The 19,399-nt window shown below is 35.0% G+C and overlaps 1 protein-coding gene across 3 annotated transcripts in view; it reads left to right on the forward strand.

The window, feature by feature from the left end:
- Positions 1 to 260: 260 nt before the first annotated feature.
- PLEKHG4B (pleckstrin homology and RhoGEF domain containing G4B) overlaps positions 261 to 19,399 on the forward strand; it is a 199,485-nt gene continuing 180,346 nt past the window's right edge. For all 3 annotated transcript variants that reach the window (XM_053714470.1, XM_053714472.1, XM_053714471.1), the window contains exon 1: positions 261 to 539. In XM_053714470.1, the coding sequence (XP_053570445.1) occupies positions 456 to 539 (84 nt within the window). In that variant the 5' untranslated portion in view covers positions 261 to 455. The remainder of the gene's footprint in view (positions 540 to 19,399) is intronic.

The raw sequence follows: 19,399 nt of genomic DNA on the forward strand, positions 1-19,399 counted from the left end.
TATAAAATCATACATGATTTAATAGTTTGACACCTATTTCATTTTATTTATCTTTGTAGTTTCTGTGCTAATACACGAAGGGTTTATTTGTGGTACTTTCCCACTAGGTTAGTGCATGGGGAATGTGGCTAGTTAGTATATTATGTGGACACTCAGGCTGTGATTGGTTCCTCCCTTGTAAGATGGGCGTGGTAGGCAGCCTGGGCTCTGTGCGCACACATTCCTACCCGGACTGACAAGCTAATTACAAGTTCCTGCACTGAACTTTCAAACGTGCAGGGAGTAGATGAGATTAACAGCATTCCTTAGGGGGTTACTGTCCGGAGCACAGCAATGGGGGCAAGAGCTAGAAACAACCCATATTTCCTGTACTGGAGTTAACAGATTTGGAAAGCACAAGGAAATGTAATACATAATATGTTTTTGGATGATCTGTGAATTAAAGAGAGAAAGAAATGTCTCGAAAATCTCTTGTTCTTACTGGTCAGCAGTCAGGAAAACCTGTGGATAGGAATGATGCCTCATATCTAAGCATAAAGGTAAGGATGAGCAAAAATAAATAATTGTACATGTTTATGTGTGTGTGTATATATATATATATATATATATATATATATATATATATATATATATATATATATATATATATATATATATATATACACATATATGTTGTGTGTCTAGTTATATGTATGTGTATGTATTGATATATGTGTGTATACAGTATCTATCTATCTATCTATCTATCTATCTATCTATCTATCTATCTATCTATCTATCTATCTATCTATCATCTATCTATCTATCTATCTATCTATCTATATATATATATATATATATATATATATATATATATATATATATATATCCATCTATTTAATATCCCCCCCCCCCTAATTTGTAAGATATTTAGTACATGAGACTCTCATAATTACGTCAAACATATTTTTTTACCTGCTATATAAACACGTAAAAAACAAAAGTTATGCAATTTTATGAATTACTGATGTTTCTCAGGTATTTCACAATTCCCTTTAAGTATTATAGATAATGAGGAAACTGGATAACAATATTGTTTGATGTGTATAGTACATAGGGGTCACGATAGAGAGAAGATAGCTAACTTGTGTTTCACTCACAGTATCTGATTTATGATTGCTTTTTTTTCAAATTCTTTGATATGCACATCATTAAGCAACTAGAATATATATATATATATATATATATACATACATACATACACACACATATGTATATGTATATATATATTCATTACTAAAATTAGCAATGGTTCTGTATAATGATTTCTCAATAATGATGGTGATAAAGTAAATGACTTCCATTAGTTTCTCAGGTTATTTATTTATTGCTCTGAAAGACTATATATGCTGTGTTCATGATAAAAAAACAACACATAATTTATTTACAGTAGCGCACAATACTTTTAGCATTTTGTGAAAACAACAATGTTGCTGGATTCTGCACTGAAATACAATCTAACTCACTGTAAAAGTGACATTTAGCTTAACATCATTTTGTTAACAATTGGAGCTCCATTGTGAAATGGCAAAGCATGTAGCTAGGTTGGTGAGTTTATGTTCTGTGGAATGTGGCATTAAGCAATTCTTTTCAGAAAGTTGTTAGCAGTTTCGTTAAAGCCATTAGCAATAAACTTGGGTGCCTTCATATATTCTATAAGATAAATATACAACTATTGTTTATATCAAGTCGTGTAGCATTGCAGTGTAATTTGGTATTGTATAATGAAACATCAAATTTGTGTTTAGAATTCTCTTTGTTTATTTATAAGAAAAGTCAAGAACCAGTCCAACTTCAATCATGGAATGCTGCAGGTTTTAAAGAACACAAATACGAATGAAAGTATGCTGGAACGTTAACATTTTTCTTTAAATAGACCACAATATTATACTGCGCTGTCTTGTTGCTCTTTTGGGACTATCACAATGCTTAGATGAAATAGCTAGCAAACATGTCTGGCCTCACCAAATCAAGTCAATTACAGTCTAGTACAGTGATTTGCAACCTTTTTTTTTGCCGTGGCACACTTTTTTACATTAAAAAATCCTGTGGCACACCACCATCCCAAAATTTTACAAAATCACACATTGTAGCATAATAAAGGATATATCTACAGTGTGTATGTATATATATATATATATATATATATATATATATATATATATATACACACTGTACTGTGCTGTCATGCCATGCCTCCTACAAACTATACATGATGATTGTCTGTGAATGAATATCAATGTCATGGTTGTAAATGATGCCTGATGAGCCTGTCACATACCTCCCAATATTTCAAAATTTGAAAGAGGGACACCCCCGCACTGTTGTCAGTCTGCCGCGGCACACCTGAGGATCTCTCACGGCACACTGGTTGAAAAACACTGGTCTAGTATATAGTTATAAGTGTAGGAAACTATCTTTCTTGTTATTCACACATCCACCATGGGTATCTGGAAGGGAGGGTTAAAAGAGGCGTCAAATGCTCCTCTTTGGAAATTTTCTTTTTATATACAGGATGGAATAAGCACGTACTTGAGTCACTTTATTGATGACAATGAAGCCATCATTTTTAAAACAATGAGGGCTAGATTACAAGTGAGGCGCAAATGGTTTTACGCAAGCCATGTCGTGTTTTCGCGAGCCATTTTAATTGCGCTTATATTACAAGTTGAGCTAAATAGTGCAATCTTGATTTACGCTACAATTCTTACCGCAGTCTCAGAGCTGTGGTTAAAGGGACACTGAACCCAAATTTTTTCTTTTGTGATTCAGATAGAACATGAAATTCTAAGCAACTTTCTAATTTACTCCTGTTATCAAATTTTCTTCATTCACTTGGTATCTTTATTTGAAATGCATGAATGTAAGTTTAGATACCAGCCCATTTTTGGTGAACAACCTGGGTTGTTCTTGCTGATTGGTGGATAAATTCATCCACCAATAAAAAAGTGCTGTCCAGAGACCGAACCAAAAAAAGCTTAGATACCTTCTTTTTCAAATAAAGATAGCAAGAGAACAAATAAAAATTGATAATAGGAGTAAATTAGAAAGTTGCTTAAAATTGCATGCTCTATCTGAATCATAAAAGAAAAAAATTGGGTTCAGTGTCCCTTTAACTGTTTTGAGAAACTAAAAATTTGCATAAACACTTCAAAAATACATTACAAAGTACAGTTACACTCATAATAACACTGTCTAATAAAAATATTGCTCAAAAAACGTTATTAAAGACTCAAAGATATGAGATCTTAGGTGTTAGAAAAAAAAAGCAGCCAAAGTACTTTAACATAGATATACATACAGATACATTGCTAAAGATGTATTTGTATATATATATATATATATATATATATATATATATATATATATATATATATATATATATATATATATATATTCTGTGTATTTACTCTAAATATTTCACATTCCAATGTTCTGCACTAGCAGAATATATTCTATGTATTTATAAATAGATATTCCTATATATATCTGTATATATCTATACCTATATATAATCATCTATATCTATAGGTATATGTAGAAATAGAACATCTTTTTAGACGTAAACAACATTGGAAAATGAAATATTCATATTTTCATGTCGGGTTTACGCTATTGAGAATATGTCATGTTGTTTGCGCGAGTGAGTGGGTGTTAAGTTTTTTCAACTTTTTTTCTCCATTGACTTCTATGGGGGAATGCGAAAACATGATTTTCGATTTTCAACTGTAAGCGCGATTTGGGTTACCACATAAGTTTTTTTGGAACTTATAATACCAGCGCAACCTGACTAGCGCAAAAATGAAAATCTTAGTGGAGTTTTCACTATAGCGAAAAAACGCAAAATACCACGCCACTTGTAATCAAGCCCTGAGTAGGGTATGTATACAAGAAGTGTCTCTCTTCTCTGTATATGCTGCCACTGATAGTATGTTGCTTGGTGCATTTTATAAATTTTTTGCTCATCACGGCAGAAAATTTCTGGGGATTCCCATTCCTTCCCACCACCCATGTTTTGGAATATACATAAAAAAAAAAAACTCTAATTGTGACACACTTTTTCAAATAAACAATACTTCTGCAATAAACTGTTTTAAAAAGAATACGATTTATAACATTTTATTTAGAAATCCTACAAAAGACAGTAAAGGATAAAAAAAGGGTCAAAGGGTTAAAGATGAAAAAAAACTTGAATGCTGGGAAAAATGGAAAGAAGGCTGAAATTAATTAAAACAAAAAAGTTACTACAAGGGATACATCTGAAAAGAGAGGTTATGCAGAAAAAAAGCACGTGGTAACAGTTACAAATTAAAACGCTTGATTGGTTCTGCAATTCGCTGTAATATATAGGCATCAGAACTAGAATTTATTATATTGGGCATTAAACTAGTGTTGAATTTTGTGTAAGTGTTGTCCTTAGCCTCACATTTACAGTGTATTGTATTGATGTATTGTCCGTAGTCTATATCTGTAATCAGCAGGGATATATGGCTACAATCTCACAAGACATCACAGAGCATATCTGTGGGCCTGTCTGGCGTTGACGGTTGTTTACACAATCTTGAAATGCTTTCAAGGGTAAAAACAGAAAGGAGGTTTCATTGTTTACGTTTTTGTAGATGGACCCTTAAAATGTCATTTGTCAGTGTAATTTTATACTCTAAATGTCTTCAGATGGGGCTCAGTAGGGTGCTTTTAGGTCTTAGAAAAACATCACATTGAAGTGTTGTTTATAGATATTTTGGTAAAGAGACATTACAGTAATTTTTTATTTTCTTTATTCTATATTTTCTATATTTTGTAAAATGTACTTTAATGCTTGTGAAGTATGTCTTAGGGCTAGATTTATTAAGCCCCTACGGCAGCAAGTTCTCTCAAGAACTTGCTCGCCGTCATTTATCAAGCAGCGGTCACCAGACCGTTGCTTCCTTAGCCTCTTCGCCACCTCTAATCTGGCGAAATTCAATCTCCTCGGTCTAGTCAGACCGAGGAGATAAACAGCTCCTGCCCGCGCGTGATTGGCTGTGCGCGGGCAGGGGGCGGGATTGCATGCGAGCGCAAAATTGCGCTCTTGTGCAATGCCGAATACCTGCGGGTATTTTCGCCCCTGTACGCCTCAGCTTTAATAAATCTAGCCCTTAGTCCACCAATAAAGCAGTTGGAGTTAAGCTTATCAGCCAATAAGCAATCACTGCTTAAAGGACCAGTCAACATTGTAGATTTGCATAATTAACAAATGAATGATAAGAAGACAATGCAATTGCACTTAGTCTGAACTTCAAATGAGTAGTAGATTTTTGTTAAATAATTTGCAAAGTTATGTCTATTTCCACTCCCCCTGTATCATGTGACATCCATCAGCCAATCACAAATGCATATACGTATATGCTGTAAATTCTTGCACATGCTCAGTAGGAGTTGGTGACTCAAAAAGTGTAAATATAAAAAGACTGTGCACATTTTGTTAATGGAAGTAAATTTATAAGTTGTTTAAAATTGCTGCTCTTTCTGAATCATAAGGTTTAATTTTGACTTGAGTGTCCCTTTAAGGCCAAATTGTATGCAGACATGTACTTCCTGTTAAGCTCAAAATAAACAACTTTACTTTTTTGTTTCAAACATTTAAATAGTGCTATTTTATATGAATGATAGATTTTTTTTATGTGTATTATCCCTTTAACTTAAAGGCAGTGATGATAAAAAATAAAAAGATTTATGTATATAATGTGTAAATGGTTACTTCAGTGGGGAGCTTAAAGGGACATGAAATGAAACCCTATTTTCATGACTCTGAGCATACAATTATCAACAACTTTCTAATTTACTTTTATTATCAAATGTGCTTCATTCTCAAGTTGATGGAGCAGCAGTGCACTACTGGGAGCTAGCTGAACACAGGTGATCCAATCAATCAGCATCTAGTTCCCAGTAGCACACTGCTACTCCTGGGACTACTTAGGTATGCTTTTCAATAAAAGGTATCAAGAGAATGGAGCAAATTAGATAACAAAAGTAAATTGGAAAGTTGTTTTAAAATGGACATAATGTCCCTTTCACGTTGTGCCACAATACAGAAGAAATCTATCAAAGCTGCGGTATAATTTAGCATATTGCAATTCAAGAATGTCATTTTTCTTGTTCCAATTTGTAGTTTGGTTTTTGCTATTACTAAGATTACCCACACCCCAGAAAGAACAAAAAGCTTAGAATGTTTCCTTGTGTTGTAATTCCTATAGAACAAATAATAGAATAGTGCTTCAAACCAATAATTATCCTGTGTTCAATCTAGCACCATTATCATGTTTTATAACCATGTTAAGGAATCACCAACATTGTACTTTTAAAGAAACCATTATTGATCCAAATGAATAATTTGTTACCTTATTTTTCATTGACCTTTAGCTTTTTGCACAAATTTGCAAATATTTCATTTTTTTCCACTGTATTCTCCATAAATGCAGTTTTATTTTGAACTAGCACAAGCCTTAGGCTATGTCAGTTAAAAGTGCATTATTTTGTTGTAACAGGGTGGATAAACCAGTTAAACATCATAGAAATGTGATACTACATAACGAAAAAGCTATGTCTAGACCAGGTCTGTAAATAAGGGTAACTTGTTATGGTAGTTTATTTTTCAAGTTTAAAATCCTTAGGTAAATTTTCCAAAGTACACCTGGATTTAGAAGCCAAGGCTTACATTTTTTAATATGTATCTTAAAGGGACATTAAAAACGTTGAGATGGTAATATAAGATGATAAATCATATAAAAAAATAAAAAAAAATCTGCAATATACTTATTTATTTTGTCCTCTTTAGCTGTAATTCCATTCTGAAATTGTGAGTGGTTCAGTTCCTGTTAGAAATGCAGAACACTGTTCTATTCCACACAGTCATTGGCTGCACACTCTAGTGACCTATTTATAACTGTCCCTAATTGGCCACAACAGAGAAGGTAACCTAAGTTACAACATGGCAGCTCCCATTGTTTTATAGACACTAAAACTTTACACTTATTTTGCCAATATTTAAACAACTAATGAAACTTTAAAAAATACATCTACATATTATTCTCAGACTAATCTTTTCTTTAAATGCTGTTTTATATCTAGAATTGATTTAGTGTTAAATGTCCCTTTAAAAACTAGCTAGATAATAGAGGATCTACCTACACATATTTTAGGATCCGCGCAAGGTATTATTTCTATATATGTTTATGGAATAAAAATAAAAATCCTTGATTTTGTTGGTCCATTAAAAGGTATCACGATCTATCAAAGGAATATATATATTTATTGAATTAGTTACAAAAAATAAAAGCATGAGCTAAAGGTAAAATTAGAAGAACTATATAAAACCTTGGTTATCCTACTGTTTTCTTTTCCTGTTGTGTTTATTGACTTGTTGATTATGTTTGTAGATTGTATAACCGTAGCTATTAAAAAATAAAATAAAGTGACAAAAATTTCAGAATCAATGGCTAGCACATTTTGCATTAAGACAATGAGTACAAATATATATAAATATTTGTATATACATATCATGAGTGACATGGGAGCATGTTAGGTATTAAAATGCTCTAATAATTTTATACAGTAGAATAACCTTTACGTTTACGTAAAATTTAGGAGCCAGTAACAATATTTAGGAGCCAGACATACTTCTAGGAGCCAGACAGTGGTATTTGTATATAAAGATATAGAGAATAAGGCTAAAAGTTAGTAGCCAGGGTAAAATTGTAGGAGCCAGCGGCTCCCTGGCTCCTGGGTTTGTCGAACCCTGCCTTATATGTTAGTTATATGTTAAAGGTCACTAAAAGCCATCGGGGGGTAGTTATCAAGCCGTCTACTTTTCTGCCTTCGCCGGCCCAATACGCCCGCCTAAGCTCGCCTACCTTCGCCGCCGCGGACCTTGAATACGTTCGCCTAAGTTATCAAAAAAAGCTGTCAAAAAGCCGCGGGGCGATGAGCAGCGGACTGTGAGAGTTATCACTCATCCGATCTCGCTGCTCTTCGGCTTTTTCCCAGCTTTATTGCTAGCCTGTCACTAAGCACTCACACTAAACTGCACTGTTCTACCCCCTATACCGGCGCCCCCGGAGCCTCCCGCAACTCAATAAAGTTACTAACCCCTAAACCGCCGCTCCTAGACCCTGCAGCAACTCTTATAAATGTATTAACCCCTAAACCGCCGCTCCCGGAGCCCACTGCCACCTACATTATACCTAGTAACCCCTATCCTGCCCCCCCTATACCGTCGCCCTCTATAATAAAATTATTAACCCCTATCCTGCTGATCCCGCACCTCGCCGCAACTAAATAAATAGTTTAACCCCTAAACCGCTGCTCCCTGAACCCGCCGCAACCTATATTAAACCTATTAACCCCTATCCTGCCCCCCCTACACCGTCGCCACCTATAATAAATTTATTAACCCCTATCCTGCCCCCCACTACGACGCCGCCACTGTAATAAATTTATTAACCCCTAAACTGATGTCTAACACTAACCCTAACGCCCCCCTAACTTAAATATTAATTAAATAAATCTAAATAATATTTATATTATGAACTAAATTAATCCTATTTAAAACTAAATACTTACCTTTAAAATAAACCCTAATATAGCTACAATATAAATAATAATTATATTGTAGCTATCTTAGGATTTATTTTTATTTTACAGGCAACTTTCAATTTATTTTAACTAGGTACAATAGCTATTAAATAGTTATTAACTATTTAATAGCTTACCTAGCTAAAATAAAGAGAAATTTACCTGTAAAATAAATACTAACCTAAGTTACATTTACACCTAACACTACACTATACTTTAATATATTATTCCTATTTAAAACTAAATACTTACCTGTAAAATAAACCCTAAGATAGCTACAATATAAATAATAATTATATTGTAGCTATCTTAGGATTTATATTTATTTTACAGGTAACTTTGTATTTATTTTAGCTAGTTAGAATAGTTATTAAATAGTTATTAACTATTTAATAACTACCTAGCTAAAAGAAATACAAAATTACCTGTAAAATAAATCCTAACCTAAGTTACAATTAAACCTAATACTACACTATCATTAAATTAATTAAATAAACTACCTACAAATAACTACAATTAAATACAATTACATAAACTAACTAAAGTACAAAAAATAAAAAAGAGCTAAGTTACAGAAAATAAAAAAATAAGTTACAAAGATTTTACAAATATTACAACAATTTTAAGCTACTTACACCTAATCTAAGCCCCCTAATAAAATAACAAACCCCCCCAAAATAAAAAAATGCCCTACCCTATTGTAAATTAAATAAAGTTCAACGCTATTTTACCTTACCAGCCCTTAAAAGGGCCATTTGTGGGGGCATGCCCCCAAAAGTTCAGCTCTTTTGCCTGTAAATGAAAAAATAACCCCCCCCCCAACATTAAAACCCACCACCCACATACCCCTAATCTAACCCAAACCCCCCTTACAAAAACCTAACACTAATCCCCTGAAGATCATCCTACCTTGAGTCGTCTTCACTCAGCCAAGCAGCGATGGAACCCAAGTGGACATCCGGACCGGCAGAAGTGATCATCCAAGGGGCGCTGAAGAAATCTTCCATCCAATGAAGTCATCATCCAGGCGGCGCTGAAGAAGTCTTCGATCCGGGCGATGTCATCTTCCAAGCCGGGTCTTGAATCTTCCTTCCGCCGCCGTGGAACATCCTTCTTCACCGACGGACTACGGCGAATGAAGGCTCCTTTAAGGGACGTCATCCAAGATGGCGTCCCCTCAATTCCGATTGGCTGATAGGATTCTATCAGCCAATCGGAATTAAGGTAGGAAAAATCTGATTGGCTGATGGAATCAGCCAATCAGATTCAAGTTCAATCCGATTGGCTGATCCAATCAGCCAATCAGATTGAGCTCGCATTCTATTGGCTGATCGGAACAGCCAATAGAATGCGAGCTCAATCTGATTGGCTGATTCCATCAGCCAATCAGATTTTTCCTACCTTAATTCCGATTGGCTGATAGAATCCTATCAGCCAATCGGAATTGAGGGGACGCCATCTTGGATGACGTCCCTTAAAGGAGCCTTCATTCGTCGTAGTCCGTCGGTGAAGAAGGAGGTTACGCGTCGGCGGAAGGAAGATTCAAGACCCGGCTTGGAAGATGACATCGCCCGGATCGAAGACTTCTTCAGCGCCGCCTGGATGATGACTTCATCGGATGGAAGATTTCTTCAGTGCCCCTTGGATGATCACTTCTGCCGGTCCGGATGTCCACTTGGGTTCCATCGCTGCTCGGCTGAGTGAAGACGACTCAAGGTAGGATGATCTTCAGGGGATTAGTGTTAGGTTTTTGTAAGGGGGGTTTGGGTTAGATTAGGGGTATGTGGGTGGTGGGTTTTAATGTTGGGGGGGGTTGTATTTTTCATTTACAGGCAAAAGAGCTGAACTTTTGGGGGCATGCCCCCACAAATGGCCCTTTTAAGGGCTGGTAAGGTAAAAGAGCTTTGAACTTTATTTAATTTAGAATAGGGTAGGGCATTTTTTTTATTTTGGGGGGTTTGTTATTTTATTAGGGGGCTTAGATTAGGTGTAAGTAGCTTAAAATTGTTGTAATATTTGTTAAATGTTTGTAACTTATTTTTTTATTTTCTGTAACTTAGCTTTTTTTATTTTTTGTACTTTAGTTAGTTTATGTAATTGTATTTAATTGTAGTTATTTGTAGGTAGTTTATTTAATTAATTTAATGATAGTGTAGTATTAGGTTTAATTGTAACTTAGGTTAGGATTTATTTTACAGGTAATTTTGTATTTCTTTTAGCTAGGTAGTTATTAAATAGTTAATAACTATTTAATAACTATTCTAACTAGCTAAAATAAATACAAAGTTACCTGTAAAATAAATATAAATCTTAAGATAGCTACAATGTAATTATTAATTATATTGTAGCTATCTTAGGGTTTATTTTATAGGTAAGTATTTAGTTTTAAATAGGAATAATATATTAAAGTATAGTGTAGTGTTAGGTTTAATTGTAACTTAGGTTAGTTTTTATTTTACAGGTAAATTTCTCTTTATTTTAGCTAGGTAAGCTATTAAATAGTTAATAACTATTTAATAGCTATTGGACCTAGTTAAAATAAATTGAAAGTTGCCTGTAAAATAAAAATAAATCCTAAGATAGCTACAATATAATTATTATTTATATTGTAGCTATATTAGGGTTTATTTTACAGGTAAGCATTTAGTTTTAAATAGGATTAATTTAGTTAATAATAGAAATATTATTTAGATTTATTTAATTAATATTTAAGTAAAGGGGGCATTAGGGTTAGTGTTAGACTTAGGTTTAGGGGTTAATAACGTTATTATAGAGGGCGGCGGTATAGGGGGGCAGGATAGGGGTTAATAGGTATAATGTAGGTGGCGGTGGGCTCCGGGAGCTGCGGTTTAGGGGTTAATACATTTATTATAGTTGCGGTGGGCTCCGGGAGCGGCGGTTTAGGGGGTAATAACTTTATTTACTTGCGGCGGTGTAGGGGGGACAGATTAGTGGTGTTTAGACTCGGGGTACATGTTAGGGTGTTAGGTGCAGACATCTCCCATAGAAATCAATGGGATGTCGGGCAGCAGCGAACTTGTACTTTCGCTATGGTCAGACTCCCATTGATTCCTATGGGATCCGCCGCCTCCAGGCTGGCGCTTTGAAAACCAGGTACGCTGGGCCGTAAAAGTGCCGAGCGTACCTGCTAGTTTTTTGATAACTAGCAAAAGTAGTGAGATTGTGCCGCACTTGTGTGCGGAACATCTGGAGTGACGTAAGAATCGATCTGTGTCGGACTGAGTCCGGCGGATCGAAGCTTACGTCACAAAATTCTACTTTTGCCGGTCTCGAGCCTTTGATAACTAAGGCGAATCAGCCTCGCCACAAATACGCTGCGGAATTCCAGTGTATTTGAGGTTGACGGCTTGATAACTAGGCCCCATCATGTCAATGTAATGTGAGTTTATTATTATTATTTTATGTTTAAGATATTTTTGCTTCTAGGCACTTATTAAAAAAAAAACAATAGCAATGAGATTTCCTAATCAAATTTGTAATATGATTGTTAAGATTAGGTCTCTGGTATTTTCTGTTTTGTACAACATAATAAAAAATCCCCAGCAGTATAATTTTCCAGCACATCCTGTCTGTATGGATAATCTTTATATAGTTCCATTTTGAGTTATGTTGCTGTTTGAAAAGGTCATAGATTCATCCATTGAGTGGCTTATGCCAATTTGCGTCATATAGGATGAGTAATAGTGGAAATGGTACTTGCTTGCAGTTTTAGAGGAAACAATGCTAAGGTGATCTTCAGTCTATTTACAAAGCAGGAGAATTGAATTTTGGATCACATCTGAATTATCTTAAAGGCATATGAAACCCACATTTTTTTTTTCTTTCATGATTCAGATAGAGCATGTAATTTTAAGCAACTTTCTAATTTACTCCTATTATCAATTTTTCTTTGTTCTCTTGGTATATTTATTTAAAAAAGAAGTAAGGTAAGCTTAGGAGCCAGCCCATTTTTGGTTCAGCATCGGGGTAGCGCTTGCTACATTTAACCACCAATCAGCAAGCGCTACCCAGGTGCTGAATCAAAATTGCTCCGGCTCCGAAGCTTACATTTCTTCTTTTCAAATAAAAAATACAAAGAGAACAATGAAAAATTAGTAATAGGAGTAAATTAGAAAGGTGCTTAAAAGTGTATGCTCTATCTGAATCACGAAAGAAAAAAAATGGGTTTCATATCCTTTTAAATAACTCTTTTTGCTTTTTAAAGGGACAGTCAACACCAGAATTTTTGTTTTTTAAAAAGATAGATAATCCCTTAATTACCAATTCCCCAGTTTTGCATAACCAACACAGTTATAATTATAAACGTTTTACCTCTGTAATTACCTTGTATCTAAGCCTCAGCAGACTGCCCCCTTATTTCAGTTCTTTTGACAGATTTGCAGTTTAGCCAATCAGAGCTGTCTCCATGGTAAATACTACAAAAGTAATTGAAATTACATTGTTCTTCTAATCCACCTCTGCTAACATATATGTATGATTTTGGAAGCTGATTTAGTATGACTTTTAAAGAGACTTTGTTGTCCACGTAAAATGTACTTAGATTAAACTCAAGAGATAGGGAGAATTTGCAAGGCATAATTCAGGTTTATCATATCTATGTACTTACCTACCACTTGCCATTTTTAGCCCAGGAGAATGCATTGTGGGTTCTGAACAGACATTAACACTGTACTTAAAGTTATGGTAAAGTTTAAGAAAATCCTGAATCTATACCTTTTATTTTAATAGTACTTTTACTTATAAAAACATTTTTATAGATGCACAAAATTATTTTTATTTATTATCAGCCATACGGCATGGACCCCCCACACACACTAAGGGACACTGGCTAAGAGAGATCAGAGCACATGAGCAGCTCTGGAAAACCTTGTCTTTGTTTTCCCATGCCCTATGACTGCAAAGCTGATTGGATAAGGGGTGAAAACATCATCTCGAGAAAAAAAGACATTTGTAGAGGGCGGCCAGACCAGTGAAAATCAAACTTTTAGATGATAATTTAAAAAATTATATTTTGTATCTTTAAAAATGTTTTTTTAATAAATGAAAGTAAGTAGATTCAGGATTCACTTTCATATACTATAAACTTTGCCATCACTTTAAAGGCAGTAAACACTTTCTAATTGCACATTTGTTTTTTGCAGTCTTGGAATAATTTACCATAGTCCATGTGATTGAAATTGCTTTAAATTCAATAAGACTTTGTTTGCTGCAAATATTATTCCACAGCTAAACTCACCACTTGCCTTATTTGGATTCAGTCTGGACTTGTTACTGGAGTAGATACAGCTATCTGATAATCTATGCTGAAGCCATTTAGGCACAGCTATGTGGCAGGATCAGGCCTACATATCTTGCCAGACAGGGACCAAAAAAATAGACCCAGGCATTTTAATAATATAGGACCAATAAATACAACAAAACTGCATTATTAACATGTGCATAATAAAAAGACAATGCAATAATATTTACTCTGAATTTTAAATAAGCAGTAGATTTTTTTTTCTGACAAATTTATTTTCTTTTACCATTTGACCACCCCTGTATCATGTGACATCCATCACCCAATCACAGACAGCTATATGTATACTCTCTAAACTTTTGCACATGCTCAGTAGTAGCTGGTGCCTCAGAATTGAACATATAAAAAGACTGTGCAAAAATTGATAATGGAACTAAATTGGAAAGTCTCTTAAAACTGCATTCTCTATTATTACAATTTTAAACATACCCTTTGTATTACTTACAAACAATTTTATTAAATTGTGTATAAACTTAGTCTGCAGATGAAATTACACTCCCAGTATGAGGTAGAAGAGATAAGCAATACAATGTTAACTTTTTAATTGTTCTCTCCAAGTATTGGTCTTTGGTTTACAGACAGATAATATAAAGAGGCATGTGTGTGTACAGAAAGTGATAACATAAAGATATCTGATTTCCCTGCAAGCTCAACTCATTTTGATGGGTTGTGGTTTCAAAGAACAAAAGAAAATACAAAAATATAAAGGAGCAATTTATCATACATTTTATACTCTGCAGCTGGTATAACAAGTCATTTGAAATCCATTAAAGTAAAAACTATTAATTAAAAAAAAAATGTCATGCTTTAAATATGTTTTAATTTAACATTTTTTTACAGTTTATATGAAATTGGTAATTTACATTTTATTTATACGCAAACCCTCCATAAAACTCATGATACTAGCTTCTTCACGAAGGGTAACCTAGGTTCTATGTGTGGGTGCGCACACAGACCATGCGCAAGAGCACTTTGATGCCCGTGGTGTAATTTCCTAATGTGCTGGCTTGATGCTGAAAGGGACACTGAACCCAAATTTTTACTTTCGTGATTCAGATAGAGCATGCAATTTTAAGCAACTTTCTAATTTACTCTTATGATCATTTTTTTCTTCGTTCTCTTGCTATCTTTATTTGAAAAAGAAGGCATCTAAGTTTTTTTTTTTTTGGTTCAGAACTCTGGACAGCTGTTTTTTAATTGGTGGATGAATTTATCCACCAATCAGCAAGAACAACCCAGGTTGTTCACCAAAAATGGGCCGGCATCTAAACTTACATTCTTGCATTTCAAATAAAGATACCAAGAGAATGAAGAAAATTTGATAATAGAAGCAAATGAGAAAGTTGCTTAAAATGTCATGCTCTATCTGAATCATGAAAGAAAAAAATTGGGTTCAGTGTCCCTTGAAGTATCCACCCTGAGTTCTCAGCTTTTCAGTGTGTTTGCAGCGTGTATAGTAGGCAGAATGTATTCTTTGTAGCTGCTTTAGTTTAAGAATTGTTCATCCCCTGTAATAACAAACAGGTATGGCACCTAAAGATCTACCACTAAATAAACTGTACTTACACCAGGAAATCAACTTCACACAGCAGTGATTTATCCTACTCACAAATGATGAGTGGTGAAAACCACTAAACAGCTGTCCTGGGATGGTTGTGAATCACTGTACTAACTCTTGCTAAGCTTAAAAGCTGTGTATACAGCAATGCTATGACATAAAGGGAATCTGCCTAAAAGCAGACTGAAGTAAAAAAGTGAGTCATTGTGAACCTCATCTGCATCTCTTACCCAGAATCCTTTGCAGCATTGGAAACAATGGGCTGCATTTATCATCCACGGGCGTACATATTTACCCCTGTCCGCCCGACCTCTCCTCTGGTGGGCAATCAGCTGCCCGATTTTAACATTGCACACGAGCGCACCTTTGCGCTTGAGTGCAACCCTGCCCCTTGCCCACGCACAGCCAATCACGAGCAGGAAGGAGCTGTCAATTTCCCTGATCGGAGGAGACCAGGGAGATTGATATTCTCCACCTTAGAGGTGGTGAACAGGGTAGGGAAGCAGTGGCTTGATAAATCCTGACTGCAGGTACTCTTGTGTGAACCTGCAGTCAAAGGGGGGGAGAAGGTCTTGATACATTGAGCATGATGTATCCAGAGGTCTTCTGTGGGATAAACAAGCTTTCTGACTTGTCTAGATTTGTTAATGGGCTACACAATGAGTTATTCTCTCTAGATTTTGTGCATAGTGGAGGATTTTAAAGGACCAGTTCACTCAGGAGATATAATTGTTTAGCAGCAATAACTCTATGTTAACAAGTGAAGTAGAATCTAAAACATAAATATTGTAATAAGGAAATATATATCTTTTAACCTTTTTCCTTGCTTATTTTCCCTTCTGCCAGACAACCCTGGAACGCCCTGATGAAAGGGCTGTGCTTAGAAACTTTATTACCCTGCCCCATGGCCAATCAAGTTGCATTATGCAATTCTATGCTAAGTTTGCAAATTTAGCACTATGTGAGCACTAAAGGCTGTTGTGTTTATGTGCTCTCAGCTCTGACTGGATCGTTCTTTAAAGGGTGGCGTATCCAGTTTGTTAGTTATATACACATACATCTATAAATATTCAAAGCAACCACTGGCATAATATGAATTGCTTAGAGTTATAACATTTACAGACGTGTGTGTATATGTATAACTAACAAATAATATCAAAGTGTCTGTACTCAGCTCTATAAGGCATTTGTGTCATAACAGCCAGGAAACTGCAGCATGTAGACATTATAAAATAAGGCAGGTACTCTATTACCCTTCTAGCATGCACAGTGATAGGTTTCAAGTCCATAGAGTACAAGGGAGATTCCCCTTCAACGGTGCGCGCTACACTTGGCTATACAGGTCTGAACTCCTGCTCTCTCCGCTCACAGCTCCCTTGACCCCGCTGCGGTCCTGCTGCTAACAGTCATAGCGCACAGAGCTCTCATCATCCTGTGAGCACTGAAGGCTGTTGTGTTTATGCGCTCTAACCGGATAATTCTGTAAGGGGGCCGTATCCAGTTTGTTAGTTATAAATTACAGCCCCCTTACAGAACGATCCGGTCAGAGTGCATAAACACAACAGCCTTCAGTGCTCACAGGATGATGAGAGCTCTGTGCGCTGTGACCATTAGACCACTGGAGCGGGGGCATGGGGAGCTGTGAGCAGAGAGAGCAGGAGTTCAGACCTGTATAGCCAAGTGTAGCGTGCACCGTGTTCACACTAGCGGTGACGTCACAATGGGGGCTGGAGTATGCGCCCTGCACAGAAGGGACTCTGCTCGAGTGGCCGCACGGCCAGAAATTAAACAAGTGGGTATCCTTACCAGACCATAAATAAAAATCTAATGCTACAGGACGTTTTTTAAAAAACCCACACACACATCCTTTTATTTTAGACAGATTAATTCAATAAAATTCAGTCTTCTTTTGCGTAAACTGTCCCTTTAACACACATTTCACCTCCCCATAATATTTAAAGTTATATTTATAAGTTACATTGTTACATTTTATTTTGAGGCACATTTATCAATATTTAGCACACTGCTGAGAATTAATTGTTACATGAGTTCCTAATATATACAGGCATTCATCAGTAGCTTTTTGTTAGAGGGGTGGGCGGGGAGGAAAGTTTAACCTTTGCTAAGGTTATATTGACCCTTCAGGCCATAAATGTCTGTTAAATCTAGGGCCACTATGTCAGTCATCAGGAAAACATTCCTTACTACACACTAGGTAGACAGAAAACTTCTAGGGAATACATCTTCCCTACCGTTCAGATTATGAAAGTGTAGAACAGTTTTACAAATTAGCTTGGTTCTCCCTAACGTTCCCAAAGTGACCTAGTTGTATAGATAAAGGGGACATTCTATTCTAACAGAATAAATACATTTATTTCTAAGAGCATCTTATTTTAATACTACAGTCTCTTGCAAATTATGGCCCCTAATCCAGAATGTTTGAATTTGGATATGAAAACCTTGTATTACAGCTCAGAATCACTGTTTGAATTAGGAAAATAATTTTAACTAGAAAAGTTTTTAACAGCAAAAAACAAATAAAAAAATTAGGTGAAACAGACTTTATGAAAGAACCTCAAACATTTTATTTTTGAAATAACTAGCAATATTAATTTATGTTGTATACAATTAATTTAATAATTAATGTTTGAATCCCACAGTGTGATTTTGAACTTTTTTTTATAATTTTTTTAAGAAAAGAAAGAGAGAAAAAAAGGGACAGTAAAACACCTCACGTTATATAAAATAAAATGTTATTTATGCACAGTAAAACAACTTTGTATACTTTATTTATTTTGCCCTCTTTTCATGTAATTTAGCTTAGAAAAGTGTGACTTTTTAAATTCTGCGCTGGAAAATTATCAAGAATAACCTTGCTACATATTGGGCTTTAACAGATAAGAGCTGCAAAACAATTCACATTATACTAGCAATATTTCAATCACTAGCCTTTTCAGCTACAGACTAAAGCCAAATATGTTAAATGATGTGTGGACAAAATATTAAAAACAAATGCAGCAAAGACCACATAAATGCTCTGTAATTACCATGAGTTTTCTTTCCCTGTAACACTCAAAACAAGACTGGAAACATCCAACAAATGCCACTTGAAACAGTCAAAAAATAGTTTTTCAACAAGTTCAAGGCGCTCCATTTCAAAAGTGATTTCTGATTGATTAAAATTGGTTATCATGGAGTGTCATTTGATTTGGGTTAGAATTGGTAAACCCCACAAAAACTCATACAGTGTACTTTACAAGGGAATTCTTATCTGACTGGGAAGAGTGACTATGTGTTCAGCCCCTGCGGAGGGGTTAAATAAATTGCTAAAGTCATGCTGGGAGGTGCAACACATTGCTGCTTTGACAAGAAATATATGTGTTTAACTTCTTTAAACAGGCTGTTAACATAGTTTGCGAGGGGGATCTAGTGTTAAAATAAAATGTTGTTGCAGATTAAGGCATTAATTAATTAGTTTATTATATTTTTTTTCCACTAGAACTTACCTTTAAATTGTAGGCTAAGATACAGAAATATTGTTCTTCATATCTGTAATTTCTGTTTTGTGATATATGTAATTCTCTTTAATCTAATGCGAATAACTTTAATATATAAGAAATATCTCTTCATCTTTAAAGAGTCTTTATTAATGCTAGATAGAATAATGTATTCAAAGCATTTTTTTAAAAACAAAAAAAATTATATGGTTGAAATATGGATAAATATGTGTAAAGTTTAAAAGTTAATAAAACAGTGAGTGCTGCCATGTTGCAACCTAAGTTTCCTTTTTTGCTAAGGCCAGTTTGGGACAGTTAGAAATGGATCACAGTAATGTGGAACCAAAGTCTGTGTGGAATATAGCAGTGTTA

This window comes from Bombina bombina, chromosome 5, assembly GCF_027579735.1.
Source record: "Bombina bombina isolate aBomBom1 chromosome 5, aBomBom1.pri, whole genome shotgun sequence".
In the NCBI taxonomy this organism is placed as follows: Eukaryota; Metazoa; Chordata; class Amphibia; order Anura; family Bombinatoridae; genus Bombina; species Bombina bombina.